Here is a 26,949-nt window from a genome sequence, read left to right as displayed (position 1 = left end):
TTGCTCACGAGGACGCTGGGGTCGATGTCCCCAAAAGCGGGGACACGCTGTGATGAAGTCGTGTACCCAAACAAGCGCAAAAAGGGCATGAACTCCGAGCAATACGAGACAAAAGTCTCTTCGAAAAGATGAGACTTTGATACTTGTGCATTTATTAATGAAATATTCGTAGTAAGGTATCAGGGTATCAAGACAAACTTCGCCACTTGAACCGATACATATAAGCAAACACTCATTACCAGCATATGTTGACCCGGTGTACGCTCGAACTGTCATACCGATGACACGGATGGAAGTATACGTGGTCGACGACAGGACTACTGATGCCATGCCTGAACAGAATCGATATCTTCAGCTTAAGTACAAACATGAAAGAATAAAAATGGAGAACATAACGACTCACTCAATCCTAACGTGCTGTCTCGCCTCTTCCTCGTTCATCCAATCCCCACGGTCAAATAGCGTGCGACACGGAGGGTCGTCGTAGAAGTATGCAGGAGGTTTCGTGAGGTGGAAGGTGCAATGCTTGCATCCCCACCATCGAGGCGAAGAGTAGGGGGGATAAGAGTGCAGGGTGGAGAGTATATCGTCGCATTCTGGATTATCGTCCGTCAAGGCCAACCAGTTTGGATCCTGGTCATCAGGACACCGATGGTTCTTTGTCAGGACGTGATCAATCTAATAACACGAAGTCATGTAAGATATTTAAGTGGTCAATAGGATTCTGAAATCACTTGCATGGGCCCTCCAATTTCTGGCGTCTACGTGACCTCTATCCTTACAATCCAAACAAACGAACAACGCTTTTATCGTGCTCATCCCATTTGTCGTTATCGTCGCTGGGTCCTCCCCAAGCATTCCTATCATCGCCAAAACGATCTTCTGTGCACCCTCATCGAACCTCGGTAGCATATCTCCACGGAACGCGAAGATCTCGGGACCGTACAGGGATTGGTAGGTGTGTTCCCCGAGCTGACCGACGAAAACATTCTTTGCGAGCTCCAACTCCGGTGGAAAAGTGAACACAGGGCAGGGCGCTAGGGTGACAGGAAGGGTCGACAAGATTGTGATCTTGCGCGTTGCTGCCCAGTTTTCGATATGTGCAATGAACGTCCCGTCGGCGAAAATTTCGGCTATCAGAGAATCGAAACCCTCGTTAGGCAGATAATCTTCGTCGCGAGACAAGAGCGGGGCGATGATGTCGAACTCATAGAGCTCAGTGTCTTTCGGGTAGAACACCAGTGTGCTTGGAGGACGCGTGGACCAGATGGCCCTGTAGTGGTTACCAACGATGCTCCAGCGATCGATCTCGCGCTGGATACTCTCGTCCCGAAGCCGGTCGTTTAGGGCGTCTTGTACGAGCGGCTCAAGAATGGGGAGGATTCGCGTCCAGACTACAAATAGGGACGTCGTCAAGGACACAGTCGAAGACCATTGCGAGCGGACCACATACCTCGATCAGACATGGGCTTGTCGCACCAGACTTCGCGATGGAGCGATATCGAACAAATGTCGTCCTCCTCGTATCCCATGGCCAGAAACCGATTATATATACTGATTCGTTCGACATTGATCAGTATAGAGCGTAGAGAAAGAAAACAGACAGAAGTACTGACTTGTCCCGACGATCTTCCTTTCTCTGTTCTCGCTCGTTTGCTCGTTCGAGTTCTTGATTTTCATGCCAGGCCAAGCATGCGTATGCGTGCTAGTAGATATCGGAAATATAAGAGCCTGACAGCACAGCGCAACACACAGTGCTCCTACCTCTCGCAACTTGTACAACTTCTTAGCTCTCTCCTCAAAAACCGTGTCCAAGATAACGGATAGCTCTTCCTCAGTAGAAATGCTCGCAGAACGCCTGGCTACCTCATCCTCAAGATCGAAGGCGTCTTGCACACGCCAATGATCGTGTTCAAGGGTGCCCTCCCTTCCTCTTGGATTTACTGCATCGGAAGAAGAATCAATGTTCTGGGAGTTGAAAGATGAAAAACCGTAGCAAACATACCTTGCGCCGCTGGCAGACACCAATGGTAATCGTGGGGTATGGAAAGTATTAACGAGTTCAAGTAAACGCTATCTCCAAGTCTTAAAAAGTAAAAAAGCGGTGTGAACGGGAGAATCCTGGTTTCACAAGTAACACAACTCACATGCTCTTCAAACAAGCATTGCATGTTCGGCAGCGCAGCATGAAGTCGATTCTATTGTTCGTCTTGCCACCGCAATTCTATAGCGCATATATCGTCAGCATAAAGCATGGGGATAACAGGAATTTTTAATACATAGCAAATGGCACCACCAAACAGAAGCTGGGTCCATGCAGGCTCAGTCATGTCCTCAGGAGCAGATGGCGTCCCTGGTATGTTGTTCCATGTAGCCCTCCACAACCATGCCGAGCTTTTGGCCATCAGGACCTGACGAAAGGCTTTGGACACGCGCGCAAGTTGGAGCAGGTCAATGGGAGCTAGATGTCCGAAAATCTTTCGAGATTCCAGGAAGATGGGATGAGATAAGATGTCTGTATCAAACGCAGGGGATATAAGTACGTACTTCAAAAAGTACATCGAGGGCTAGGGTGGGTAGGACACTGAGGCGGCCTAACTTCCTTCTCGACAATCCGGTGGCTTTCGTAGACATCGAGTCGCTGTGGAACTCTAGATATTGTGTTGTAGGCCGTCGTGTCCAACGAGCTCGAGAAGATGGTGGCTCTCGCGAAAGACGCGCACGACGCGCCCAACAATGATGGAACGCGATCACATGCCCTTGACCTTCCCACGAGTACGCGCCACAGGTGTTTGACACGCCACACGTGAGTCGTTCGAACTTTGAGTCGATAGTATGCATATTAATGACGGACAGGATTGTATTAAGGATGGTTCGTAGTTCATTAGACAGACTCTCAGTGAGTAAAATTGATGCACAGGGAATTATATAGTGCTATGTAACATTCAGTCGGGCACACAGAAGCATCGAAAGGGAAAGAAGACAAGACTGAGTCTCTCTGGTTAGATACAGGCATCAGAAGTGTTCATCACTTCACTCCCAAAGCAATAAAGATACGATATTCATCTCATTCACACAGTACAACTCGTTGTATACCAACAAAGACATCGCGACCGATGACGTCCAAGAGCGAGAAGCAGCTGGCCTCGCAGAGGTCATGCCTCCATCTCGAGGAATGAGTATGTATACTTATAATAACGTTTGTATGGATCATAGTAGAAGTCAAGCTCTTGGCGTGGTTTGTCTATCCCATGTCTATAAGTGAAACGGACGGTGAGCCCAGGTGCCCAACGTTATCGGTAATATACGCAAGCACCTACGTTTTCAGGAGGTGCAGTTTGACTTCTTCGAGACGCACCCATCTCACCATATCAAGCGAAGGTTTGGGCGAGTAATACGGGAGCGCTGTATAGTGCACTGTGCAGTGTGAACAGCCCCAGCTTGTTCCGCACGACCATGCATTATCGACCCGACGTCGTTCTTCCCCTTTCGAGACTTTGCAAGCATGGACGCAGTGGTCGGGATCTTTCTTGAGATCCATTTCCACAAGATGATCTAGCTATGAGGGTTCGAGAGTTGAAGTCAGTGAGGGGTACATGGAAGATGGGTAGAAGAAAATGTCACATGAGATCTCCAAGGCCTAACCCTTCTCCCACGCATACGACGCCCATCATAAATATCTTCCGTGCGTGGGCAACTCAGACAAACAAGCCGTGGATCTAAGTGATACAGATCCGCCGTTGTAGTTGTGTCGGGATCCAGACCAAGCAGTTTGAGGAGCTCGAGGACCATGGCCTGAGCAGACGCGTTGAGAGACGGAACGTCGCAATCATCGTAATTAAAACGAGCCGTGAAAATCTCCGGCCCATAAAGAGCATCAGTGCCCAGATTGCGAGTGTAAACATTCTTCGCTAGCTTCAACTCTCGCGGTATATCGAAGGGAGAGCCCGGTGCGGAATCGGTAAGTGTGGCCGGGGGTAGAGAGGAGAGGACCAATGTCTTGAGCCTGACTGCCCTCGCTTTGATTTCCTCAACCGAGTCCTGGATCGCTTGCTGCACGCGAGCGTTAAATTCGTCGTCGGGTTCCAAGTCGTCTTCGAGGAGAGGCCCAATCCGTCCAAGCTTGTCAAAGTCAGCCTTTTTTGGCATAAACATCAAACCGTGTGGATGGAGCTTCGTCCAATACTCAGCATACTGTGCATGTACGAGCTCGGCGCGACGCTCCTTGCGGTCGACACGCTCGCGCCACAGTCTCTTGGACTTAGCACTCTCGAGTCCCTCTTGAAGATGTGGGAATATTCGAGCAAAGACTACGAGAGTGTAGAGCATGGGATGTTAGCAACCTATCACGGGAAAAACTTTATAGGTATATTCACCTCGGTCGGATACGGGATTATCGCCCCGAAGCTTCCGTATTTCGCGGTGCGAGGCAACTGAGGCGAAATCGGCGGCTGTATATCCCTTAGCCACGCATCGCTGCTCGACTCTATATAAAGATGTGAGTCCCTACGCTAATTGAGGAAGGTCATTGATACTTACTCCGTACGTCGCTCTTCCTTCTTCGAGTAAATGGCTAATGCTCGTGCGCTTCGCAGATTACGGGTCCACCTCTCGCACATGTCCACATGCTAGAAGGAATGTGACTTTGAGAAAATGTCAGCGCGATAAGGGACAAAAATTCTTACTGTCATCAGATCCTCATACGACTGGGCCTGGTTGTCATCGAAAGACTCCAGTTTTTCTTCTTTTTCTGCAGGCTGGAGGCCCTCGGTGAGGGTAATTATTTGGGATTTTAAATCAAGTACGTCCTTTGTGAGGAACCATTCATCACGTAGCAGTACGCCTTTCGAGTTCCGCGGGTACACTGGTATACAAAATAACAGTGAGCAGATATTGCATGAGCGAGGCTTGGCCGCTTAACTCACCGCTGGCCCTGGGCACATAGACGAGCCACTCGGAATCCGATACAAGTTTGACCGCCTCGTCTTCGCGGATGAGGCTGTATAGAAACAGCGCAGAATTGATATCAGGCCATGCAACCGTCTCATACATGATATGACTTTTACCTTGCTGACAGACACGGACTGCATGCTCGGCGACGATGCCAGAAATCAATCTCGTTAGCAGTCTTGGCTCCGCACGCCTGCACCGGCGAATGGTGACGGTCAGTATAATGAGACGATGACCAAGGTGTTATTAAAACATCCTACCTGGCAGAAGGGCCCTCCAAAGAGCAGACCGATCCAGGCAGGTTCGGACCAACCGTCCGGACAGGGTGGGGGAACGCCTGGGAGGTCATAATTTTCCCAAGACTGCTTCCAAAGACTAGCACGGCTTTTAACCAGCAGGGTTTGGCGAAATGATTTGGAGACACGCGAAAGATGGAGGAGATCGGCAGGCGCGAGGTGGCTGAATATCTGCAGTCAAGTGTACAGTGAGCAAGGGAGACTGAAAGCCTTCGGGGAAAAGTGGAACCGAACCTCGAAAAGAATGTCTAGTGATAGAGTGGGGAGTACGCTCAAACGGCCTTTCTTCCGCCTAGAAAGGCCAGTGCTCTGTTTCTTCGTCGTGGCTTTGGCCCCCGCGCCCCGTGTCTTCGCTCGTTTGGCCGGAGGCGGCGTTGATGACCTCTCTGCGCGCATGGGCAAGGGTGTTGGTTATCAGTAAGAACAGCACGCACATACTTGGGTCCAAATGTCTACCTTGATCATCGAGCGAAGTAGAGTCAGTTTTGGCCTCAACGTCCGTCTCCGGTGAGGTGAGTCGACTATCATTAGCGTCTGAATCGGCCTCGCTGACTTTTCGCCGGACAGGAAGTTTTCCTGTCTTTGCTCTCGTCACAGCAGGCATAACAGAAGTTTATCGAAAACGGGTTGTGGAACAGTGTCAAATATGGTGCTGGGGTGTGTCGTGGTCAGAACAAAAGGAAACTGACTCAAAAGAATCGTGCGACGCGACGCCGCACGCGTCGGGCCCGTACACGGTCATGTGACACGTGTCAGTCTCAAACCTCCCACGGTGCCACAGCGTTGGACACGAAGTGTCTTGGCGCTTTACGGTCCTCGTCTGCTCTGGAACAAGGTATACACGTATAGGCATAGCCATTTATATTGTGAGATATACACTTCTGCTATGATTATCAGTGACATCTATGAGTAGTCCTGCGATACTGTAGCGTCAGAGAATAATTGTGTGAAATGTTGGAGCCCACGGGGCCGCCACATCGAGAACCCATCTATTACACCCTAGCAATTGAAAATAATGTACATCCTTCCAAAGATCCATAGTATGTTATAAAATATCCACAACCCCCCCCACTCCCTGAATCGTGATAAATCACCACCCAACCTCATCAACCTCCGGCACCGCCGCCCCCATCCCCAGCTCACTCACTTGCACCGACCCCGCCGCCGTAACATTCAACACCTCGCCCAGCCCCCTCTCCACCACAGCCAACCAATCCCTCAGGTCATCAACGACAAACGCCAACTCCCTGCATACCTTCTCTTGTGAATCTAACGCTGCGTAGTCTATCGGACGGATGGCGGGGCCTTGGGCTTCGAGGAGTTGGTCGAGTGAGAATGAGAGTGGGAGGGGTTCGGTTGGTTCGTGGGGCATGGGGACGTTGAGTTGGAAGGGCGAGTCGAGCGCGGAGGGTTCGTTCAGAGGCTGGGAAGGTTCGGCTTGTGGAAGGGGGTAAGATTCGGATGGATAGGGTGCGGAAGTGGAGGCGGGATAGGCTGCCAGAGGCGGTGGTTCCGAGTATGAATGTATAAGAGGAGATCGTGGGCGCATGAAAGGGATAGGCCGGTGGGGTGAGGGAGTAGAGAAGGACGAGGGGAAATGATACCCCGAAAGTGGTTGTTCTTTCGGGAGAGAACTAGGCGTGGTAGTATTCGTAGTGTTCCCCTGAATATTCATATTCAAGGGTGATGCAGATTCTATCGTCTGCGGTGATGATACATATGTTCCGGAATCAAGCCCATGTAAGAATGATGAAGATAGAGATGGAATAGGAGATGAAGTTGGGATTAGGAGAGTTGGTAATGGAGGGACGTCCCGCGTCTGGAGTTGACCTTCGGCGTCTGTATCTCGCGTTGAAGCTAACAACTATATCGCATTGCTTCGTATCAGAATGCGCTACAGCAGTCTCACGAAAAATAATACTAAAAAACTCACGGTGGGGTCAAACGGAGAAACCGGCGTCAATGGCAACAGCTTCTGGAACTGCGTCTGTACCGGCGATGATGACGACTCATTCTGTGTCTGCGTCTGTGGAAGATCGAACGGGAATTGAGATGGTGATGGTGGTTCTGAGCTGGAAGGCGCTGATTGCGAGTCCACCAAGTCCGTAGGAGCACGCAAAAAATCGGAGTTTGGTGTATTGCCAGTAAGGCGGGTAGTGTTGTGTGGCCCAGTGCCACTAGGCGCGACCTCTCCAGGCCGAACGGTCTTGTCGCTCGATATACTCGCATGCGCATCCGCAGTCCTGGTGTCTGTATCCTGACATGCCTCTTCTGTCAGGCTGGCCCGGGAAACAGATCGGAAGTAGTTGTCCATGATGAAGTCAGAGGCGTCGGGTGGCGAGGCTTCATAGTCGTAGTCGAAGAGATGGCGGAATGATGGTGGAGCGTGGCGCGATGAGTTGGGAAGAGGGTTGTGTGTCGAAGGAGTTACGGTAGCGGAGATATCTGGGGCATGATCGAGAGCATTGTCGTCGTCAGGACGATGGACACTGTTTAGTGTGTTGAAAGCCCAAGAGGTAGGTCTTGCACTATAAAGTCATCGCCGTGACCCATCAGAAAACAGGCAAAGATAGAGGAGAAGAATGGGGTCCTTACTCGTCATCTTCCGCCAGCGTCTGTGGAAGGCCGCTCAAACTAGCTTTCTCGGCTTTGGAGGCTCTATACCGGATGAGAAGTGGTTCTAGCACGGATACCGGATACTTTGAGGCTGGTACGGATTTGATCCACTTCAACTTGAGCAGCTCTTCGGCGGTGGCTCGCTGACATGGCAACTATGAGCACATGGCCCCGAAACAGTCATTACGGAGCGTTTACCTCTGGGGCGGTCTCGACTAGACATCGCGCAAGAAATTCTCTGGCCTCCTTCGACACTTCGTTCTCTGCGAATCGAGCGGGCTTGAGCCTCGGGAGCATCTCGATGAGTTTGAACCTATCCATGTTGAAGTGTGGAGGGGCACCCTTGATGATTTCATACAGCATGATCCCTGTCGTTTGTTCAACGTCTCACCAAGAGCGTTCTCTTGACGAGATCAACACGTACCTAAACTCCAAATATCGACCTTAGAGTCGTAAGCCGGTGAAGGACGAGCGATCTCCGGTGCCATCCAATATGGAGTCCCCGTGAAGGTCGTACGCTTACTATTCGTGGTCGAGAGGAGAGCAGAGACGCCGAAATCACAAATTCGGACATGGCCAGACGAGACGACGAGGATGTTGGCCGCTTTGATATCGCGGTGAATGATAGATGAGTTATGCAGGAATGCGAGCCCGACAAGGACCTCGCGCATGATGACGGCTGAGTATTGCTCCTCAAGCGTCTTGGTGGGAGATGCATTCATGAGATCCGTGACACTACCTCCCTGTGCGAACTCCTGAACGATCCAAACTTGTGAACCGTACAGAAAGCATTCGTAGTACTTGATAATATTTGGGCCATCTCGTGCCTGCCTGAGAAGAGCGACTTCGCGTTGGATGTCGACGATGCTCCCAGTGTCGTCGTCTGCTTCGAGGTCGATGATCTTTACGGCGAAGACCTGGCCGGAGGTGGTGTGGCGAGCTTTGTGGACCGAACCAAAGGATCCCTGGCCTACTGTCTCCAGTAGTTCGTATGATGGGGCAGTTGAAGCCATGGTAGTGCGAAGTGAAGGGAGGCCGGCTCCCACTAGCAAGGTCTAAAGAAAGTGTAGGCCTACTGGGAATACAGTATTTCGTGAGCACCCTCCATATTTCACCTGAATCTGAAACTGCGCAAAGCGGTTGCCACCCTCACCCATGGAAAGGGTATATTATTTATGCCGCTAAGAAAAGAACATACCTCAGACTTGTTTCATGGCGAACTCTTACTGTTTGTCGTGATGCTCTGATGACGGACAGACAGCTCGGCTGTAGAGCTGCTGTGTGGCGAGAAGTAAGAAACGATCGGAAGCAAAACAAGCAGTTGTCGGGAGTTATCCGACATCCCGACAAATTGTGCGGAAAATAATCCGAAACGGAACTGAAATCACGGGCGGGAGCCGTTCCTTGACCCGCTACAATTTCGCTACTACAAAATCTGTACGCCTCCTCGGTAGGCCCGCATCCCCCCTCCCCCATCCTTCTCGTGTATTTGCATGCAATCCCTTTCATAGCGTCCGCATTCCTTGTACTTTATATCAAAATTTAAATCAAGATGCTCCACGGAAACTCGATAAAGATCCTCACCGGTGCGTTCCTTGACCCCTACACACGATGGCCATTTTTATGACTAAATTTCGTCGATTTCCGATGGGTGGACATGAACGTAGGGAATAGCCATCCTGAGCTCGCCAAGTCTGTGGCTGAGCGGTGAGCAGTCTCTCTCCCCCGAGCTGCTTTGTCTCTGAACGAATGCCCATGGCGCTCCTCCCCGGCCCCACATCATCCAACCCAACATCTCAGACTCAACATCCCCCTCACACCATGCACCGTCGTCAAATTCTCTAACGGAGAGGTCAACGTGAAGATCTCCGAGTCCGTCCGTGACGAAGACGTCTTCATCATCCAGTCGTCCTGCGCAGATGTCAATGACCACCTCATGGAACTTCTCATCCTCATCTCCGCCTGCAAAGGCGCTTCAGCACGTCGCATCACTGCTGTCATTCCGTGCTACCCCTACGCTCGGATGGACAAGAAGGACAAGAGTCGCGCACCCATCACCGCGAAGCTTGTCGCGAATATGTTGGCGGTAGCAGGATGCGACCATGTTATTACGATGGACCTCCATGCGAGCCAGATCCAAGGATTCTTCGACTTTCCGGTGGATAACTTGTACTCGGAACCGCTCATGATCGCGTATATCAAGCAGAACATAGAGGATTGGCAGAATGGGGTCATTGTCAGTCCAGATGCGGGAGGGGCGAAGCGGTGAGTCACTTCTAGTCCGTGTTCAATCTCTCTTGTCTCTGGCCTGCGTGCGTACCCGACGAGTATGGTGGTTTTTGTGGTCAAGGTTCGTAGTTTCGGAGGACTGTTCGCCTGTGGCGCATCCTGGCGTGGCACCCATGGATGTCTGTCCTTGAACAGAGTACCTGATCGGAGAAATCGATTTCAAATAAAGCAGACAGCTCTCCTCGGCCGGCTCACAAGCAAGTCCGATTTTGTTGATTTCTGATCTGCGGACGTTTATTCGTCCTCGTTCTACAGACGTACGTGTGGCACGACGCACGCCACATCGTCCTTGCCGTCAACGCATTTCTATACCTGTCTCACGTTCTTCGGACTGACCAACACTCTATCATCGCAGAGTCACTGCTATCGCGGACAAACTCGATCTCGAATTCGCCCTCTTTCACAGAAAACGGGAAGGCAAGGCCGAAGACGCACCGGAGAAGATGGAGCTTCTCGTCGGTAGCGTCAAGGACAAGGTGCGTCCTCTCCTTCCTCCTTCTCTCCCACTTCAATGTTACACTTTGGAAGGTAGATGAGCTCAATCGTTCTCCATTTCTAGGTTGCGATCGTGGTCGACGATATGATCGACACGGGTAGCACCCTTACCTTGGCTGCCAAATCATTACGGGACAACGGAGCGAGCAGAGTCCACGCTATCATCTCGCATGGTAGGTCTCCGACTGCTTCGTTTGCCCACACTGGCAGATAGTAATTTATTTTTTCTGTATTACGCAGGCCTCTTCTCCGAAACTCGGATGCAGACGATCGATTCCCTCCCCATAGACACCCTCATCGTACGCTCCCTTTCCTCCTCACCTCTACTCCTCCAATCCACTCACGTACCCCTATCCACACATCGCAGGTAACGAACACAATCCCACAACACGAACACCAAGACCTCTGCGCGAAGCTCGTCACGCTCGACATCAGCCCCACAATCGCGGAGAGCATCCGTCGGACGCATAACGGAGAGTCGATCAGCTTACTGTTTGGTGACTGGGCGAACGCTGCTGCAGGGATGAACGGGTTCTGAACGCTTTTGGTTGTCCTTCTAGAGCCGTAAGACGACACACGACACCTTTCGGATTTCGGCCTTGATCCATCCCTTGAATGTGAAAGCTCTCTGCCATTCGACCTTCGGTTTTTGAAGATGAAGATGGATGCGAGGACTTGAGTATCCGCTGGGAGTTTTTTTGTGCGTGTGGTTTGTGTGAGTGAGAGGTCGAGATTGGAACAGTTTAGATGCGGATGTGCGGAGGTAAGTATTATGATGGGTTTGTGGTGGTCGACGAAGCAAAAGTAAGGGGCTAGGTGACTTTGCCCTTTCACCGATCTTCAGTGGTTATACGTCATCCCAATATTTGTAGCTATCATCCACTTGTTTGATGGTCCGGGGGACGTACAGGAATTAGCAGTAATCATAGATGAAAGATCATGAACCGTTGTATTTATCTACCCTTTGAGGTTTCGGTTCGTCGTGCGCGTAGGTAGGTCCTAGGAGCCCTCCTTGCGGGGCCGGGAAGGGAATATTAGAAGAGTCAGGAGCGGGTGTTGTAGACTATTATATGTCGTGCGTCGTTCTACTTTCTCTATGCGCTTTACTTGACTCTGCTCATCCATAATCCCCCTCTGACTCAACAGACAACTGCATCCTTCACGAATTCAGTGAAAACCTATATCCACGCTTCGTTTTGGCCACTTCGTTTACGTGCTCTTCCAACCGCCACGGTGGCGTGGCGCAAATCCCTTCAAGTTCGGGCAACAACCCCTATCCTGTCCTAGTATGGGAGACAGAGATCCTCATCCAGCGAGCGACATCCCATCAGAGCTCCACGTTTCTTGCACGCGACTCGGGACCGCAGCTTGTCTTCCTGCTGGTGGGAACGGCTCGAAGATGCGTATTTTTATCTTCCCATGAAAGGGCCTCGCAATGGGAAAAGAACCGTTTCGCCGATGCTACTCTGTTTCACTCTCTCGAGCCTTGATATTATTGTTTTTCAGTGGTATCCTGACTTGTACTTTTGGATTTTCTAATATCTAGAATGCATTCTTTCGATGCACACTTCCTATTGTGTGGACTGCATACATAGAACGACCTGGTTCTGCTTTCCCTGCATCGTCGATGTTCCTAGCGTCTGGGGCACACGGCGTCTGCTATATCAATACCGGTACAGAGGGAAAAGGTCGGGCAGCATGAATTACTTTGCTTCTGACCGACTCTCCGAGGTAATAACTTCCTCGTGCTCATTTTCACAAAGCTGGTGTACACCACTGTGACCCTTCGACACTACTGCACAGAAACATGGCAGCATTCATGGCTATCCTCAGAATTGTAACCCCGCCCTGACAGCATAGTTGCGGCACAGTGTGCCTATGCCAAGTATTCGCATTATTAGACTCATCAGCCACGCCTTCGCTAGCTTCAACAAGCTGTCCTTGGCTTGCGCAGCGCTCATGTTTTGGTGCACGACGACACCACTCACTCACATTATTCCGACGGCCCCATCTATGCACACAGTTCGCTACCGACGGACACTCCGCTGTTCACCCCACAATCTCCATCCTTCACCCTTCGTACCCGCTAACGACCTCCCGTAGTACGGTAAGGTTCCCATCTAGTCGACCCGGTGGGAGGAAGAGCGTGGCATCTCCCACTCCATCCCACTACGATGTTCCCCATATTCCATCGGTAGCCGAAGGGGCGTGGAAACTAGTGAGTTAGCAATGGGTTGGCGATGGGCCGGTGTCAGTGGGTGGAAGTGGGCGTTGCCTACATGGCATAGCGCGGAGGGAGAGGACTTTTTGCGGTGCTATGTATATGGCGTTTCATCACCGTGTAAGTTCATTAACGAGCTTTCGTGGTGCGATAAGTACGGTCGGTCAGAACTTCAGCACTCCCTCATCTACTGCCTGTCATCTCCATTCTAATCATCACCTCCTCCTCTTCTCCCTGGTCGCTAATGTCCACGTCTACGTCTACCGCGCCGATGGCGACAACGATAAAAGACGACATTCAGGTTTCCAGCCATACTACCCTGACATTGACTACCACATCCCTCCACAACTTAACCATCTCCTCACAATCCGACCACATCTTCTACGAAATCACGACTCCGTCATGGGAGCCCGAGATTACTAAACTCAGACGACGTGACCCCGATCTCGGACAGTTCGATTTGGTCGGGGAGATCAAGTACGACATTGGTGGACATGGTTCTGGTTCCGAACATGGTGCTAATGGGGACGCGGATGGGGATACAGCAAGCGATGATACGAGGGTTGGGTGGAGTGGTGGTGGTGGCGGTGGGAAGGGTAAACTCGGACTTGGAAAGCGGAAGAAGATTGATAAGGGGAAAGGCAAGGCAAAGGACGAGGGTGAGGAGGAGGAGAATGCGAATCCAAATCCAAATCCGAATGCGAACGGGCAGAAAACGGAGTATGAGAGTAATCGGAAGAAGAGGGGAAGGCCAGTTGAGGTGAGGGTTTGGGGCGAGTTATACAGAGGAATAGAGGAGTGGTTGCCTAGGGCTGAAGGACAGGATAAAGTGTATGTGTCCCCACTACTTCACAAAACCTTATATTGCGTCGCATGAATTCAACACATCTCCAGAACGGGCAGGTTCAAAGCCAGGGACGGTACGATGTTCTTGTGGCGGCGGGGCCAAGACGCTGATCTCGAGGTATGTAGCCTTTTTATGGCACCATTCAATCGAACATAGCATCATTGAACATTGGCTTATTTCTTTTTCGCTAAATCGCCTGCATTCTGTCTAGCTCGTGAACGAATCGTCCCCGTCTTCACCTCCCGTCGCCACCTATCACCGCCATAAACGATACCTTGGCCTCCTCCGGATTAGGCAGTTTCCCACTATTGTTGTGGAAGCAAGCGTTCTCGATACGCTGGATAGCCTTATCTGTACGTTCTCTTGTCCGCTCCTTTTCGTCCTTCGTCGGCTGACTGTACACACTGTGGCGGCGGCGTGGATAACTACAGTGTCGTGGCTCTTGATCGAGCGGCGGAGGCGGGAATGCTCGCCAGTGATTATTGGTGCGGGGCAGAAGCGGGACGAAGCGTAGAGTTATTACAAGCACTTTCGAAACACCATCACATATTGCCACACAGAAACATGCAAAGAGAGCAAAGACAAGCCTGAGCAAATCCTGAGTCTCTGGCCAAATACAGGTATTACAGGAGGTGTTCATCACTTCACTTCGGAAGCAACGAAGTTTTGGTATATTCATCTCATTCACAGAAAATAGTACAACTCGCTGAATAACAACAAAGACGTCGCGACCGGTGACGTTCAAGAGCGAGAAGCAGATGACCTCGCGGGGGTCATGTCTCTATGTCGAAGAACCATTTTCCGTTCCCACTGTAGCGTCCATACGGGTGATAGTAGAAGTCGAGCTCTTGACGTGGCTTGTCTATTCTATGTCTATAAATGAAACGGACGGTGAGCTCCATGTGTCCAACGTTATCAGTCATAGATGTAAGGACCTACATTTCTAGGAGGTGCTTCGTAATTTCTCTGCGACGCATCCATACCACTGTGTCAAGCGAAGGTCCCAGCGGCAAGTAATGAGGGTGCAATGTGTAATGCGCTGTGCAGTGTGAGCAACCCCAGCCTCTTTCGGCCTGAGCTCCATCATCAACTTGACGTCGTCCTGCCCCTGAGAGGAGTTCGGACCCATGGTCGCACTGCGCGGGATCTTTCTTAATATCCATTTCCAAAACATGATCTAGCTGTGAGGATTCAGGAGTTGAAGTCAGTGAGGGGTATGTGGGAAATAAGTAGAAGAAAATCTCACATGAGATCTCCAAGACCTAGGCTTTCGCGGGCAACTCAGACTGTGACAAAAAAACTGTGGATCTAGATGATACAGGTCCGCCGTTGTCGTTGTTTCCGGATCCAGACCAAGCAGTTTGAGCATTCCGAGAACTATGGCCTGAGCAGACGCGTTGAGAGACGGAACGTCGCAATCATCGTAATCAAAACGAGCCGTGAGGATCTCCAGCCCATACAGAGCATAATACTCCAGGCTATCATCCGTAGTTTCCTCATCAAGGTACAGGCTAACTTGGGTAGTTTGCGGATTGCGAGTGTAAACATTCTTCGCTAACTGCAACTCTCGTGGTATATCGAAGGGAGAACACGGTGCAGAATCGGTAAGTGTAGCCGGGGGAAGAGAGGAGAGTACCAATGTCTTGAGCCTGACTGCCCTCGCTTCGATTTCCTCAACCGAGTCCTGGATCGCTTGCTGCACGCGGGCCTTGAAATCGTCGTTGGGTTCTAAGTCATCTTTGAGGAGAGGCACGATCCGGCTAAGCCTGTCAAAGTCAACCGTTTTTGGCAGAAACACCAGACTGTGTGGATGAAGTGCCGTCCAATACTCGGCATACTGTGTATGTATTAGTTCGGCGCGACGCTCCTTGCGACCGACACGCTCGCGCCACAGTCTCTTGGACTTAGCACTCTCGAGTCCATCTTCAAGATGCGGAAATATTTTGGCAAAAACTAAGAGTGCAGAGCATGGAACGTGAGCAACCTAGCACGGGAGAAAAAAAAACCATAGGTAGTTACTTCGCTTGGACACGGGTTTATCGCTCCGAAGTGACTGTATTTCGTGATGCGATGCAACTGCAACGAAATCGGCAGTTGTATATCCCTTAGCCACGCATCGCTGCTCGACTCTATATGAAGATGTAAGTCCCTACGCTAACTGAGGAAGGTCACTGATACTTACTCTGTACGTCGCTTTGCCCTATCCAAGTAAATGTCAAATAACTGTGCGTTTTCCAGACTACGGGCCCAGTTCTTGCACATAGCCACATGCTAGAATGAATACGACTTTGAGAAGATGTCAACGTGATAGGAGATAAAGATTCTTACTGTACGCAGATCCTCGCCCGACTGGGCTCGGCTGTCCAGGAGAGACTGAATTTTCTCTTTCTTTTCTGCAGGCTGGAGGCCCTCAGTGAGGATGATCATTTGCGATTGCAGATCGAGTACGTCCTGCTTGAGGAACCAAGCACCACGTAGCAGTACACCTCTCGAGTCCCGTGGGTACACTAGTATACAAAATGATAGTGAGTAGATATTGCATGAGCGGGGTTGGGCGGCTTGACTCACCGCTGGCGTTGGGCAAATAGGCGAGCCACTCGGGATCCGATACAAGTTCAACCGCGTCGTTTCCGCGGATGAGGCTACATAAAAACAGCGGAGGATCGATATCAGGCCCTGCAACCGTCTCATACGTTATATACTGTAACTTTTACCTGGTTAGCAGACATGGATTGCATGCTCGGCGACGATGCCAGAAATCAATCTCGTTATCAGTCTTCGCTCCACACGTCTGCACCAGTGAATACTGATCATTAGTACAATGCTACGATGACCAAAAAAATTGTGACAATATTTTACCTGGCAGAGGGGGACTCCAAAGAACAGGTTGATCCAGGCAATTTCGGACCAACCGTCCGGACAAGGTGGGGGAACGACTGGAAGACCAAGGTTCTGCCAAGACGACTTCCATAGACTAGCACGGCTTCGAATCGGCAGTAATTGACGAAATTCTTTGGAGACACGCGACAGATGGAGAAGGCTGGCAGGAGTGAGGTGGCTGAATATCTGCAGTCAAATGCATAGTTAGCAAGAACACTCTAGCTTTCTGGGAAGAGTGAAGTTGAACCTCAAAAAGAATGTCTAATGGAAGAGTGGGGAGTACGCTGAGCAGGCCTTGCTTTCGCTTGGAAAGTCCCTTGCTCTGTTTCTTCATTGGCGCGGCGTTGGACGACGCGACGGTCTTCGCTCGTTTGGCCGGACGTGGTGTTAATGACGTCTCTGCACGCGTGGAGAATGGTGTCGTTTGGTTGTCAGTAAAAACAGCACGTATATGTTTGAGTATAGATGACTACCTTGATTATCGGTTGAAGTAGAGCCAGCTACAGCCTCGACGTCAGATGTCGCCTGGCTGACTTGTCGCCGGACAGGAAGTTTTCCGGACTTGGCTCTCGTCACGACAGGCATTGCAGAGATTTATCAAAATGGAGTTGAAGAACAGTGTCGAATATGACGATGGGGGTGGCGTGGTGAGAACGAAAAGGAACGAGAGACAATCATCGTGCGACGCAATCATCAATGCATCCTCGCACACGGTCATGTGACACGTGTCTGTGTCAAATCTCCCACGGTGCCACAGCTCGGCCTATGAAGGTCCCTCCCGATTTTTCAATATGCAATATAGGTACCAGATTATATATTTATCTCCATAACCATTAACAGCGAGGGCAAAGTCTCTTCCTACTCATAAGGAGTCGTAATCCACAGATCGTCTAACTTGTCTACTCTTCAAATCATGTAGGAACCAACGCCCCACCCATCATAATCTGCTCGAACATCTGCAACGCCGCTTGTCCCCTGGCCAGATCCCCGTACTCATATGCTGGGACCTCATGCCCGGAGCCATAAAACCGGATGTACGAGAAGTTATCGGCATTCTTGTAGAGACCTGCGACAGTACCATTGACGGTGTAGTTTGCGAAGGATTGGGAGGCCCAAAGAGAGCTGGTCGAGGTTTGGAGCGCGTCGATCTAAAATTGAAAACAACGTTATTCGAAATGTGATTGATGGTGATGGGGAGAAGGGAGACGCACCGTCGCTTCGTCGCCCATGTAGTTGCAGATGAAGTCCTGAATCGGATAAGACAAAGGTCAGAAAAATATGCGAGGCGTCAGGTACGGGAGAAGCTTACAGCGTCACCATTGTAGAGCACAACTTTGAGCTGTCCACCGCAAAACACCAATCGTCAGCATCACACTCTACATATCCCTGTGCTTTTGCTCACCCCAGCAGCGATAACCTTCTCCAAATAAGGACTCTTCGTCCTCATCCAATCGCCTGTCGCCGCGAAGTTATCGTAGACCGTGGTACTCGTTTCCTGCCAGTCAGCCTCCGCCCCGATCGCGTCCGTAATGCTCGAATTCGTGAGGTACGGTGTGATGTCGGGCGGGTAGTCGTCATTGGTAGAGAGAACATAGTAGACATCGTAGTCGCCTGCGAGAGGAGAGAGAACGTTGTTGTTGCAGTAGGACTGGGCCGAGGAGCAGACTGAGTTGCTGCCGTTGTTATTGCAGGCTTCGATCTGTACGGGCACGGTGAATATGGAGAAAGAAAGGAATAGATGAAGGGGTGTCATACTTGGTGCTGGCAGCCATTGGAAGAATACATTGACGTGTTCGCCCTGTTATAAACAGTCGACGATACCAATGGATGGTACCTGAACTAGGGGTCATTTTCACTGTCAAAATCGAGGAAAGAAAGGAAGCTTACGGGTTGTTCTGGGAATAGGTAAGATATTGAGGGTACTGCGCCATAGCATCCTAATGTACATTATTTTTGAGTCAGACATGACCCGACATTCTTTGAACGTGAGATGCGAGGAAATACCGTGAGACCGTTCCCTATACCGAGAGTCTTGAAGTTCAAAGGAGTGCCAGACACAGTCCCGTTCGCGATACCAGCAATCTGGTCCATGAAGTATCTGAAGTGAAGATCATCTCAACAATTACACCCCGCGTCATCGTGTGGAAAGCGTTCTTACGATGCGAAGGTAGGTCCGTAATGGCCTCCGTATCTGAAGTAATCGTGAATAACCGCGTCGTTTAGCAAGAATGTGTGGCACATACGACTCCGTCCAGATGGCAAAGTCGTTTGCCGCGTACTTGCTGAACCGCTCATCGGTGATCCAGATCTGCATGAAGTCCCAGACATCTGAAGCGGCTTCTTCGGAGGTACCAACCGTAGAGGTTCCATAGGAGAAACCAACGCCTACTGGCTGATCGATGAAGAGGCTATTTATGATACCCAACCAACCATCCCTCATAAGTGTCTCTATTAAATATACTGTGCAGGATGTGAAGACGACGTACACGTTGGCGTACTCATTCCACGCATAGGGGTTCAGCGATACAGTCGAGCTGTCGTTATTGATCCGACATGGCCCTAGCTCCTGGAACAACCCAATCATACTTGAACTTCCAGGCTAACGTCGCGAGAAATGCCGATTAGTACACTGCATTCGGCAGAAATGTTGTGCCGCACGCACACCGCCATTAAACCAGGTGATGAGGGGTGCGGTATCCGGATTGTTACGCGCTTCGAAGAACCAAAACCTGCACAAAACCACGCATGGTCAGTGATCTGCAGCCATGCGCTCTAACATGGTATCGGTCGTCGGAGCATGTGCGAGGAACATAGACGCACCAGACACTTTCGTCTTCGGAAAGGTCGCCATAGCCCGATGCTTGATAAACTCCCTCTGTGGTCTCTATGAATAGCATAATCGTCAGTGTCACTACCCATCCAAAGGAACCTTCGAGGAAATAACACTCACCACAGATGCCCGAGTTCTCCGTGACACGCAGAGCTCCTGGTGTAGGCGTAGAAGCTCGGACGTCACTGGCCAAAGTCTCCAGATTTTTGGTTGTCGAGTCAGAGGTCCTTACACCGCCAATAACACCATCGACAACAGGCACTTGACCAGCAGAGACTGACGAGGCATGTAGAGCACCAAGGCCAAGACCAAGTAGCGACAGCACGACCGAAGGCATGGTGAGGGGCGTCGTCGTCAGTGATGGGGACCGCAAGCCTCGAGCGGCTGTCTTTATATAGTCCAGCACGGTGACAATTAACGCTAGAAGCCTACAAGTCCATAGGAACGCGGTGCATCCCGGGAGGAAGGTTCAAGAGGGGTCAAGACATTCCGAGTTGACCGTACCTAGCTCCTTAGGTCAATTACCCTATTCGAACACAAGGATACGCTTCGAAGAAGACAACACGCACATGCTATGGACGGCTCTAGATAGATAACTTACAAGACACGTATTGTTTGCCGACGTCGCTGAGCGTGTGTTCCTTCCAGCCAAGCGTTTGAAGAATGGAGAGGGCAAGGTCTGCTGCCTCCAGCAAGGAGCTGATTTAGCCCGCGCCCATACATAAACTCGAAGCTTATTGAGCCTGATCTTCGGAGAGACAGCTTGTCGATATCTGTCGTCCCAACCGCATGGTGCTCAAATGATTATGCGAAGAAGTAGGAAGATGAAAGCAACGGTTGGTTTTGTGCAAACGCTTGCAGAGCTTGAATCATGCGAAAGATGGGGGTTGTTCGGGCTCAGAGGACCGCATAAATATTTAGCCTCATTCTCACGGGTGCCACCATTGGCATATGGTGCTGGCGGGACGCCACGCGTTGTTGGCAAGCATTTCTTTCTCTTGAAGTTGGGATCCTTCAACTTGAACCACCGTAAGGAGTTTTACCATGTTTTACCACTGTCTTCGTATTTCCAAGAACATGTCATTCGGGTCGGTCAACAAATGCGAACGCTTCGCACGAAGGCAGGCATGTTCTTGGCTAACCTACAAACAGGAAAGAAAAGGCGAAGCATCATGGCACCGTACCCCCTACGCTTTCGCATACCCTTGCGGACCTACTTTCCCTCGCTCCCAAGTGGGTGAGTGAATTAGTGCTAGCATAGCAAGACATGCCGTATTTGTGAGGACGTTCCCGCACTGTGGCCTGCACGTAGTCTACTAGGCTTCCATTCCTGAAGGCCTGACCCCCACGCCGATTATCATCGCACCACAACTCCTCTCTGAGTCCTCGTTCGACATTTTTCAATATACTCATGACGGGTACCATATCCTGCGACGAGAATACCTAAGTCTCTCACTTCGGGCGTCACGTCGGTATTTTGGGCCCTGGAGATGCAACCAAGAAGCCTTATCAAATCGAAATCGGCGATATGGGATACTTCAAAGGCAATGTCTTTCATCGTCCTTTCAATATCCACCAGCTCGAAGACCACGAGTACAATTCTCACTGGAAGCTCGCCGGTCCCAACGAGACACATCGAGCCCAAAACCTGATCATGCCGAGATTCTATGGTACCGACGGGATGAAAGCAAAGCACGGGGGATCAGAAGTTGCGCTGAATAGGTGGGCCCATTGACATCTACCTTTTACATCCACAATGGAGACGAGTATTTGACTTTCTCACAGTCTAGATGCCTGGAGCTCGATCGTTGACGGTCTTATCGAGTTCTCCTGCACAGAAGATGAGCGTGGTGCCGTGATACACCTCCACGGACCCGCCTTCGTGGACGAAACAAACAACAGAAGTGAATACCAGGATCACATCCGGAAGTACGCTCCCGCTTGGATCGAACTGGCCAAACGCCGCGATGAACATTTCGCCTATGAAGATATTATCCTTATCACAGGCGGCGTCTATGCGGCATTGGACTCTGGCTTCCTTCCCCAAAGACACCGACATCGCACTTACATTCGGAGAGGACGGAACCACTTTATCTTGGAGGAATGGTTGTGAGAGCACCGTCACTAGGTCATCGCCTCCGCCACCCCAGTTCCCTGCAGAAGGACTGCCTTGTATATTCGTAAGAGGGCTTACCGTCTCTGCCAGAGCTCACCTCTCCGTATCTGAAGCAGAAACGGGCGTAGAAGAAAGTCCGAACGAGATCCTTCCTATATGGGAGTTGTTCATCAAGGTATGTCCGCACTCGCATTTGCTATCTGACTAGGGTGGCTGAGAATGGAACATTACTAGGCTCTCCCGACGGTCCCAGTCTCGCACAATGATGATGGCAAATGCTATTTGACCTGTGTGGGGTTTCTGAGGGGCCGTTTCGGCGATGCCCTCGAACAGCACTTCCTCGACACCAGAGACATCTTCTATCTCAATGCTTCACCAACAAGCCATTCAATTTTGCCCACCCGGAAGCGAAATCCAGACCTGTTTGTCCCTCTGTAGTCTTCGACTACTTCAATATCGATTCAGTCTCGAGTCGAATGAAGCAGACGCAGACTTGGGGCTCGTTCTAACCCAAAAAGCACTCGACTCCGCATCTGCCAACGATCCCTGTCGACCCGGGTTAATGTGCGCTCTCAGCTCTTGGCTGTTACAGCGTTTCGAGAGACGAGGAAACCTCGTCGACATCGATGCCTCTATTCTGAATCACGAGGAAAGTATTGACCTTACGCCCGACGACAAACCCGGGAAGAGTCACTGTCTCAAGGGACTGGCTCGCAGTCTTCGTTCCCGCTATAATGCAATACGCGATATTCGGGATATTGATAAAGCCATAGCAAGGCTTCAGCAGGCAGTATCACTTTCGCGCTACGGGACACCTAGTAAAGAAGGTTCACTCGGTGATCCGGCGATGCTATGTGACCTTGGGATTGCGTTGCGTCTGCGCTTTGAGAATGGAAATCGTGTGGCGGACCTCGATGCAGCCATAGATGCTCATAGAATGGCTATTGATCTCGTACACGAAGGCGACCCATTGATGTGCAGCGTTCTGGGTGCCTTGGGCGTTGCGTTTCTAACTCGGTTCGAGCACTCCGGCCACGCCGTTGACATCGATTCATCTGTCGCCGCTCTCCGAGATTCTGTGAAACTTTCTGAAGAAAAGTCTCCGGCCCATTTAAACAACCTCGCTTTGGCGCACACCCTCAGGTTCATAGGTTTCGGGCAGTACGACAGCAGCAAAAACCCGCTCGCGCCTGATGGACGTGGATTTCTTCAGGAAATACTGAGCTCTTTGGATCTACCGTCGTGGCGAAGACTCAATCCAAGCGGGGATGTCGCAGACATCGACGAAGCCATTCGACTGCGGGAGCGAGCTCTATCATTGATCTCGGGCCACCTTCCAGAAAAAATGTTATGCCTGTACAATCAGGCGCACCTATACGAGATTCGATATAGACACTTTGGGGAGGGTGAAGACCTCGATAGAGCAATCGTCTTATTTTACGAGGCGATGAACAACAGGACCGGAAGCCCCGTCGATAGAGTACGTGCTGCATACCACGGCGCAGATGCATACTACACCCGTCATCGTGCGCATGACCTAGATGCCCATCGAGTGGCGATGGAGCTCATTCCTTCCATCGTTTGGATGGGAAGGCCTCTCGAAGACCGATACGAAGCAACCAAAATCGTTCAATATTCGGCTATCCACGCAGCGGCGGCAGCGATAGATTCGCACCGGCTCGATCTGGCACTCGAGTGGCTCGAGATTGGGAGAAATATCGTATGGGGTCAGATTCTTTCTCTTCGGACCCCTCTCGATGACCTTCGTGAAGTCGACCCGGGACTCGCAGGCCGACTAGGAGGTGTGTTCAGTGCGCTGGATCATAGTGGGCCATCCACAGAAGTTGTGACCGAATCGAGCTCGGAGGTCACGGTCGAACGTGGGATTCAGACGCGCCACCGGCTGGCAGAAGAGAAGGATGATCTTCTTGAACGAGCACGCAGGATACCGGGCTTCGAGAGGTTCATGCTCCCAAAGAGATTCTCTGAGCTCAGAGCAGCCGCACGCTCCGGTCCAGTCGTCGTAATCAATGCTGAGACCGAGCGATATACTGCGCTTATCGTACGAGATAATGAGGACAGCATCATCGAGGTTCCACTCCCTAATCTTACCCGTGCACATTTGGTGAAGCTTTCGTCTGCATGGCTGAAGGCATTGGAGGACTCGGGGATATACTTTGGCTCACGGCGTGGGTTGAAGAGAACGAAAGCATCGTCGTCGAACCCGATTGTCGTTATTGAGAGGATCTTGGGAGATCTCTGGACGAATGTGGTCAAACCTATCCTAGACGAAATATTACGCACGGTTAGTATATCTCCATACGCCTTATCATCGTCTCCGACTGAATTCATTCGGTCGGACAGTGTTTACAAGACGAAGGCAAACTCCTCCACGTCACATGGTGTCCAACTGGCCTGCTTTCCGCTTTACCTATCCACGCTGCCGGTCTTTACCGCGCGCAAGACCAGAACCTCCCGCCTCTTCAAACACGTCGTGTCCTCCTACGCACCTAGTCTCAGCGCTATCCTGGCGGCTCAAAGACCTCGCAAACAGGGCTCCGAAGGTATCTTGATCGTAAGCCAGCCATCGACCCCAGGCTACACGCCACTCCCCCAGACCACAAGAGAGGCAGAAAAAGTCCTCCATCGCACATCGCACATGCCCAACTCATGGCTCAAAGGAGAGCACGCGACCACTTCCTCCGTCCTTAGGGAACTCGATCGCTTCAGCTGGATCCACCTCGCCTGCCACGGAATCCAAGACCCCCACCAAGCAACTAATAGCGGTTTTCAGCTTCAAGACGGAAGGCTCACGCTCTCGGCCCTCACGCGTAAAAACTTGCCCCACGCAGATTTCGCGTTTCTGTCGGCGTGTGAGACGGCGATGGGGGATATGAAACGTTCGGAGGAGGTTATACATGTGGCGGCGGGGATGTTGGCAGTTGGGTACAGGTCGGTCGTGGCGACGATGTGGTCGATTCGGGATGAGGATGCGGTGAGGGTGGCGGATGCTGTTTATGCTTTTATGATGAGGGACGAAGATTCGAACGCGGGTGGGAAGAGTGTGAGTGCAGCATACGCGTTGCACAAGGCTGTGGGGCGGCTGCGAGAGACGGTCGGAGAGAGAAATTTTCTTTCATGGATGCCTTTCATACATATGGGCATTTGAGTGGCTGGAAGGTTCAAGGGCACCGCATATCTTTGATGGATCTCTGTGTACGATACGTTCAAAGCGCAAAGCGCACTGTGCGGACAATGAAGCTCCGGGTGATGAGTAATTTATGGTATTCAAAACTTTAGCATGGTAACAAATGCTGTTATCACTTGGTCAGTCAGAACACCATGAAAGTAAGTTGAAGCTCACTTACCTCAACCCTCTACATAATACCTGCATCCCTCGCTACGAATGCTGCAATCAATATCACCACCAACGCCATCAACGCGGTCCCCTCTCCCATACCCCACCCCACAACATCCCCCCACCTTACCTCCCCCATCCGCGCCGCCTCCCTCACAACGCCCTCCAAATCCCTCGCCATCGCCTCCATCCCAAACTTCTCCCTCGCCCTCCTCCTCGCCCTCTCCCCCAATTCCCTCCGCTCATCCGCACCCATCCCCACAATCTCCTCCAACGCCTCCGCCCACACCCCCGCCTCGGGCTCGCGTAACCATCCCGTTCGTTCAGAGGCTGGGAATTGGACTACACTCTCGACGGGTCCGCCGGAGGAGCAGGCGAGGACGGGGAGGGCGCAGGCCATGGCTTCGACGGGTCCGATGCCGAAGTGCTCGTTTGTGGGTGTGTAAAGTAGAACAAGCGTAGATGGAGAAGTCAGCAAGGCCGACCTCTGTGCTGTCGTAAAATTGAGGAGGAAGGTGATGTCGGGGTTGGAGGGCGTGGTGTTGAAGGGCGGAATGGTGACCTTGGAGTCTGAAGGGGTTAGGATGGTGTAGGAGAGGGAATGCGATTTGGCGAGGTCGATGAGGGAGACGAGGGTCATCATATTGTCCTCGACGCGGGGGTCGTAGCCACCGGCGATGACGAGGCGGGAGTTGGTAAAGGATGTTGAGGTGGAGGTGGGTGAGGCGGCAAGAGATTTGCGGAGGAGGGCGAAGGAGGTGATGGCGAGTGCGACGTTTTTCTTCTTTTCAAAGCGGTTGAGGGAGAGGAGAGTTGGGCGATCGCTATGTGAGGACGTGCACAGTATTAAATTCAGATGTTCATGGGGCGACGCAAGGCAGGGTGCCACACAGATGGGACCATCACACCGAAAAGCGGAACACGCACGAGCTAATCTGCTGTATGTCCGGGTCTGACCTATCGATCTGCATATCATACGCAGAGAGATTGATGCCAGGATGAACGACGCGTGGAGTTGCCGGTATTGAAGGGAAATAAGACTTGAAGACCCTAGCGGTGAAGTTCGAATTCGCCAAAATCATATCTGCCTGGCCTAAATTACATTCGCGAATCAGCATCTATTGCTCCTCTACGGAAATCCCCTCCACATTCCATAACCCAAAGTGCAAAGAGAAAACAACTCACGCGTCGTGACCTCCTCGACCCAATCCATCGGCATTCGATAAACCCTCTTCAACCACCCGCCTCTCATCCTCATCTTACCCACATCCTCACTAAACTCCCCATTCGCAAGTAGCTTGTCGGGGAAATGACAATAGAAGACGACTCTTCGGCCTGCGAAGAGACGGAGGAGGGGGACGCAGGTGGAGAGTTGGTCGACGAAGTAGACGTCGTGTTGTTTCGCGAGTGAGTTATCCTTTGGAATTGTGGGTGAGGACTTGGATGAGGGTGTAGATGATGATGGTGGTGAAGAGAGTACGAGACGGGAGGTGAGGTGGAGTTGACGGAGGTGGGCTAGGAGTATGTGGAATTTGCCCTTGATAGCTCGAGGGAAAGGTGGCTCGACGTTATGCACCCTCAGAGTCCCTGTCCACCGCAGCGAACCGAGCCACAAGCATCAGTACCGGTTCTCAATATTCAATACTTATGAAGGTATAAAACCACGCACCATCCCGGGTCTCGTCAAAACAATGTGTCGGGTCGTGATGTGATGTATATATGTCGACTGAATGTCCGAGTTTTTGTAGACCAAGAGCTGCATCAACAACAAGACGTTCTGCACCACCTGTTTTATTGGAAACGTCAGCAATGATTGATGTAAAATTGGATGGTTTCTGACTTGCCAATCCCCAGGTCAGGGTGTATAAACGCGATGCGCAAACGAGGGGTAGGGTCCGTCATGGCTGCCGTCAAGTAACGCTCTGTCTGTACGACTTAGACTTTGAGCAGCCAGACTTTTCTCTGGATAATGAACCAGGGGGGTCTACGCGGCAACGGAGTGCGAGCAATGGGTATATGGTTGAGGTTCTGAATGGGAGGATGTTCGAGTG

General features: G+C 51.2%; 9 protein-coding genes across 9 annotated transcripts; 3 read left to right on the top strand and 6 right to left on the bottom strand.

Moving 5' to 3' along the window:
- Window positions 1-148: 148 nt before the first annotated feature.
- Window positions 149-2,394, bottom strand: STEHIDRAFT_124532 (uncharacterized protein). The gene is made up of 9 exons (XM_007308470.1): window positions 2,280-2,394; window positions 2,148-2,224; window positions 2,006-2,085; window positions 1,765-1,943; window positions 1,617-1,705; window positions 1,454-1,554; window positions 739-1,394; window positions 404-678; window positions 149-332 (listed from the first exon to the last, which is right to left on the bottom strand). The coding sequence occupies exons 1-9, from the start codon at window positions 2,328-2,330 to the stop codon at window positions 236-238; spliced, it is 1,605 nt and encodes a 534-aa protein (XP_007308532.1). The 5' UTR covers window positions 2,331-2,394; the 3' UTR covers window positions 149-235.
- Window positions 2,395-3,206: 812 nt separating this feature from the next.
- Window positions 3,207-5,850, bottom strand: STEHIDRAFT_141709 (uncharacterized protein; the record flags this gene model as incomplete). The annotated part of the gene is made up of 11 exons (XM_007308469.1): window positions 3,207-3,255; window positions 3,321-3,559; window positions 3,709-4,310; window positions 4,377-4,486; window positions 4,540-4,628; window positions 4,686-4,864; window positions 4,926-4,999; window positions 5,067-5,143; window positions 5,211-5,417; window positions 5,481-5,632; window positions 5,685-5,850. Coding segments are annotated over 11 exons (1,944 nt in total), but the record flags the coding sequence as incomplete, so codon positions are not given.
- A 344-nt stretch (window positions 5,851-6,194) lies between these two features.
- STEHIDRAFT_171331 (Pkinase-domain-containing protein) lies at window positions 6,195-9,141 on the bottom strand. Its single transcript, XM_007308468.1, has 6 exons — window positions 9,061-9,141; window positions 8,287-8,937; window positions 8,061-8,230; window positions 7,842-8,005; window positions 7,180-7,774; window positions 6,195-7,110 (listed from the first exon to the last, which is right to left on the bottom strand). The coding sequence occupies exons 2-6, from the start codon at window positions 8,873-8,875 to the stop codon at window positions 6,337-6,339; spliced, it is 2,292 nt and encodes a 763-aa protein (XP_007308530.1). The 5' UTR covers window positions 8,876-8,937; window positions 9,061-9,141; the 3' UTR covers window positions 6,195-6,336.
- A 198-nt stretch (window positions 9,142-9,339) lies between these two features.
- On the top strand, window positions 9,340-11,593 carry STEHIDRAFT_124530 (phosphoribosyl pyrophosphokinase). The gene is made up of 7 exons (XM_007308467.1): window positions 9,340-9,448; window positions 9,530-9,569; window positions 9,663-10,127; window positions 10,507-10,627; window positions 10,711-10,819; window positions 10,887-10,945; window positions 11,014-11,593. Exons 1-7 carry the CDS (start codon window positions 9,415-9,417, stop codon window positions 11,182-11,184), a joined length of 999 nt encoding a protein of 332 aa, XP_007308529.1. The 5' UTR covers window positions 9,340-9,414; the 3' UTR covers window positions 11,185-11,593.
- Window positions 11,594-13,111: 1,518 nt separating this feature from the next.
- Window positions 13,112-14,228, top strand: STEHIDRAFT_114319 (uncharacterized protein; the record flags this gene model as incomplete). Its single annotated transcript, XM_007308466.1, has 4 exons — window positions 13,112-13,698; window positions 13,762-13,831; window positions 13,926-14,067; window positions 14,146-14,228. The coding sequence occupies 4 exons, from the start codon at window positions 13,112-13,114 to the stop codon at window positions 14,226-14,228; spliced, it is 882 nt and encodes a 293-aa protein (XP_007308528.1).
- Window positions 14,229-14,487: 259 nt separating this feature from the next.
- STEHIDRAFT_141706 (uncharacterized protein) lies at window positions 14,488-17,179 on the bottom strand (the record flags this gene model as incomplete). The annotated part of the gene is made up of 11 exons (XM_007308465.1): window positions 14,488-14,587; window positions 14,654-14,895; window positions 14,961-15,667; window positions 15,734-15,843; window positions 15,897-15,985; window positions 16,043-16,221; window positions 16,283-16,356; window positions 16,429-16,505; window positions 16,574-16,780; window positions 16,842-16,993; window positions 17,068-17,179. The coding sequence occupies 11 exons, from the start codon at window positions 17,177-17,179 to the stop codon at window positions 14,488-14,490; spliced, it is 2,049 nt and encodes a 682-aa protein (XP_007308527.1).
- Window positions 17,180-17,395: 216 nt separating this feature from the next.
- STEHIDRAFT_149487 (serine carboxypeptidase) lies at window positions 17,396-19,774 on the bottom strand. Its single transcript, XM_007308464.1, has 13 exons — window positions 19,545-19,774; window positions 19,415-19,478; window positions 19,257-19,323; window positions 19,081-19,193; window positions 18,838-19,002; window positions 18,753-18,785; window positions 18,599-18,692; window positions 18,482-18,531; window positions 18,350-18,428; window positions 17,997-18,293; window positions 17,904-17,933; window positions 17,806-17,841; window positions 17,396-17,742 (listed from the first exon to the last, which is right to left on the bottom strand). The coding sequence occupies exons 1-13, from the start codon at window positions 19,759-19,761 to the stop codon at window positions 17,506-17,508; spliced, it is 1,482 nt and encodes a 493-aa protein (XP_007308526.1). The 5' UTR covers window positions 19,762-19,774; the 3' UTR covers window positions 17,396-17,505.
- A 1,617-nt stretch (window positions 19,775-21,391) lies between these two features.
- On the top strand, window positions 21,392-24,709 carry STEHIDRAFT_160940 (uncharacterized protein; the record flags this gene model as incomplete). The annotated part of the gene is made up of 3 exons (XM_007308463.1): window positions 21,392-21,715; window positions 21,775-21,962; window positions 22,006-24,709. The coding sequence occupies 3 exons, from the start codon at window positions 21,392-21,394 to the stop codon at window positions 24,707-24,709; spliced, it is 3,216 nt and encodes a 1,071-aa protein (XP_007308525.1).
- Window positions 24,710-24,804: 95 nt separating this feature from the next.
- Window positions 24,805-26,852, bottom strand: STEHIDRAFT_84779 (glycosyltransferase family 4 protein). The gene is made up of 6 exons (XM_007308462.1): window positions 26,743-26,852; window positions 26,568-26,684; window positions 26,084-26,485; window positions 25,826-25,991; window positions 24,909-25,722; window positions 24,805-24,854 (listed from the first exon to the last, which is right to left on the bottom strand). Exons 1-5 carry the CDS (start codon window positions 26,798-26,800, stop codon window positions 24,918-24,920), a joined length of 1,548 nt encoding a protein of 515 aa, XP_007308524.1. The 5' UTR covers window positions 26,801-26,852; the 3' UTR covers window positions 24,805-24,854; window positions 24,909-24,917.
- Window positions 26,853-26,949: the final 97 nt, after the last annotated feature.

Source organism: Stereum hirsutum, assembly GCF_000264905.1.
Source record: "Stereum hirsutum FP-91666 SS1 unplaced genomic scaffold STEHIscaffold_15, whole genome shotgun sequence".
Lineage (NCBI taxonomy): Eukaryota > Fungi > Basidiomycota > Agaricomycetes > Russulales > Stereaceae > Stereum > Stereum hirsutum.
Note: the sequence above shows the minus strand (reverse complement) of the source record. Positions and strands in the feature narration are given on the sequence as shown.

What these genes read in the sequence shown, in the direction of transcription:
- STEHIDRAFT_84779 (XM_007308462.1), bottom strand. Translation starts at nt 26,800, where the DNA reads ATGACGGACCCTACCCCTCGTTTGCGCATCGCGTTTATACACCCTGAC. An exon ending in ACACCCTGACCTGGGGATTG is followed by an intron (nt 26,685 to 26,742) that starts GCAAGTCAGAAA and finishes CCAATAAAACAG; the next exon opens with GTGGTGCAGAACGTCTTGTT. An exon ending in GACATACAGCAGATTAGCTC is followed by an intron (nt 25,723 to 25,825) that starts GTGCGTGTTCCG and finishes GTCCTCACATAG; the next exon opens with CGATCGCCCAACTCTCCTCT.
- STEHIDRAFT_171331 (XM_007308468.1), bottom strand. Translation starts at nt 8,875, where the DNA reads ATGGCTTCAACTGCCCCATCATACGAACTACTGGAGACAGTAGGCCAG. An exon ending in ACGCTGGCGGAAGATGACGA is followed by an intron (nt 7,775 to 7,841) that starts GTAAGGACCCCA and finishes ATGACTTTATAG; the next exon opens with TGCAAGACCTACCTCTTGGG. An exon ending in TTTCTCCGTTTGACCCCACC is followed by an intron (nt 7,111 to 7,179) that starts GTGAGTTTTTTA and finishes AATGCGATATAG; the next exon opens with TTGTTAGCTTCAACGCGAGA.
- STEHIDRAFT_149487 (XM_007308464.1), bottom strand. Translation starts at nt 19,761, where the DNA reads ATGCCTTCGGTCGTGCTGTCGCTACTTGGTCTTGGCCTTGGTGCTCTA. An exon ending in GGAGAACTCGGGCATCTGTG is followed by an intron (nt 19,479 to 19,544) that starts GTGAGTGTTATT and finishes TGCTATTCATAG; the next exon opens with AGACCACAGAGGGAGTTTAT. An exon ending in TCACCTGGTTTAATGGCGGT is followed by an intron (nt 19,194 to 19,256) that starts GTGCGTGCGGCA and finishes TCGCGACGTTAG; the next exon opens with CCTGGAAGTTCAAGTATGAT.
- STEHIDRAFT_124532 (XM_007308470.1), bottom strand. Translation starts at nt 2,330, where the DNA reads ATGACTGAGCCTGCATGGACCCAGCTTCTGTTTGGTGGTGCCATTTGC. An exon ending in AGTTGTACAAGTTGCGAGAG is followed by an intron (nt 1,706 to 1,764) that starts GTAGGAGCACTG and finishes GATATCTACTAG; the next exon opens with CACGCATACGCATGCTTGGC. An exon ending in AGACAGCACGTTAGGATTGA is followed by an intron (nt 333 to 403) that starts GTGAGTCGTTAT and finishes GATTCTGTTCAG; the next exon opens with GCATGGCATCAGTAGTCCTG.
- STEHIDRAFT_124530 (XM_007308467.1), top strand. Translation starts at nt 9,415, where the DNA reads ATGCTCCACGGAAACTCGATAAAGATCCTCACCG. An exon ending in GATGCGGGAGGGGCGAAGCG is followed by an intron (nt 10,128 to 10,506) that starts GTGAGTCACTTC and finishes CTATCATCGCAG; the next exon opens with AGTCACTGCTATCGCGGACA. An exon ending in TCCCCATAGACACCCTCATC is followed by an intron (nt 10,946 to 11,013) that starts GTACGCTCCCTT and finishes CACACATCGCAG; the next exon opens with GTAACGAACACAATCCCACA.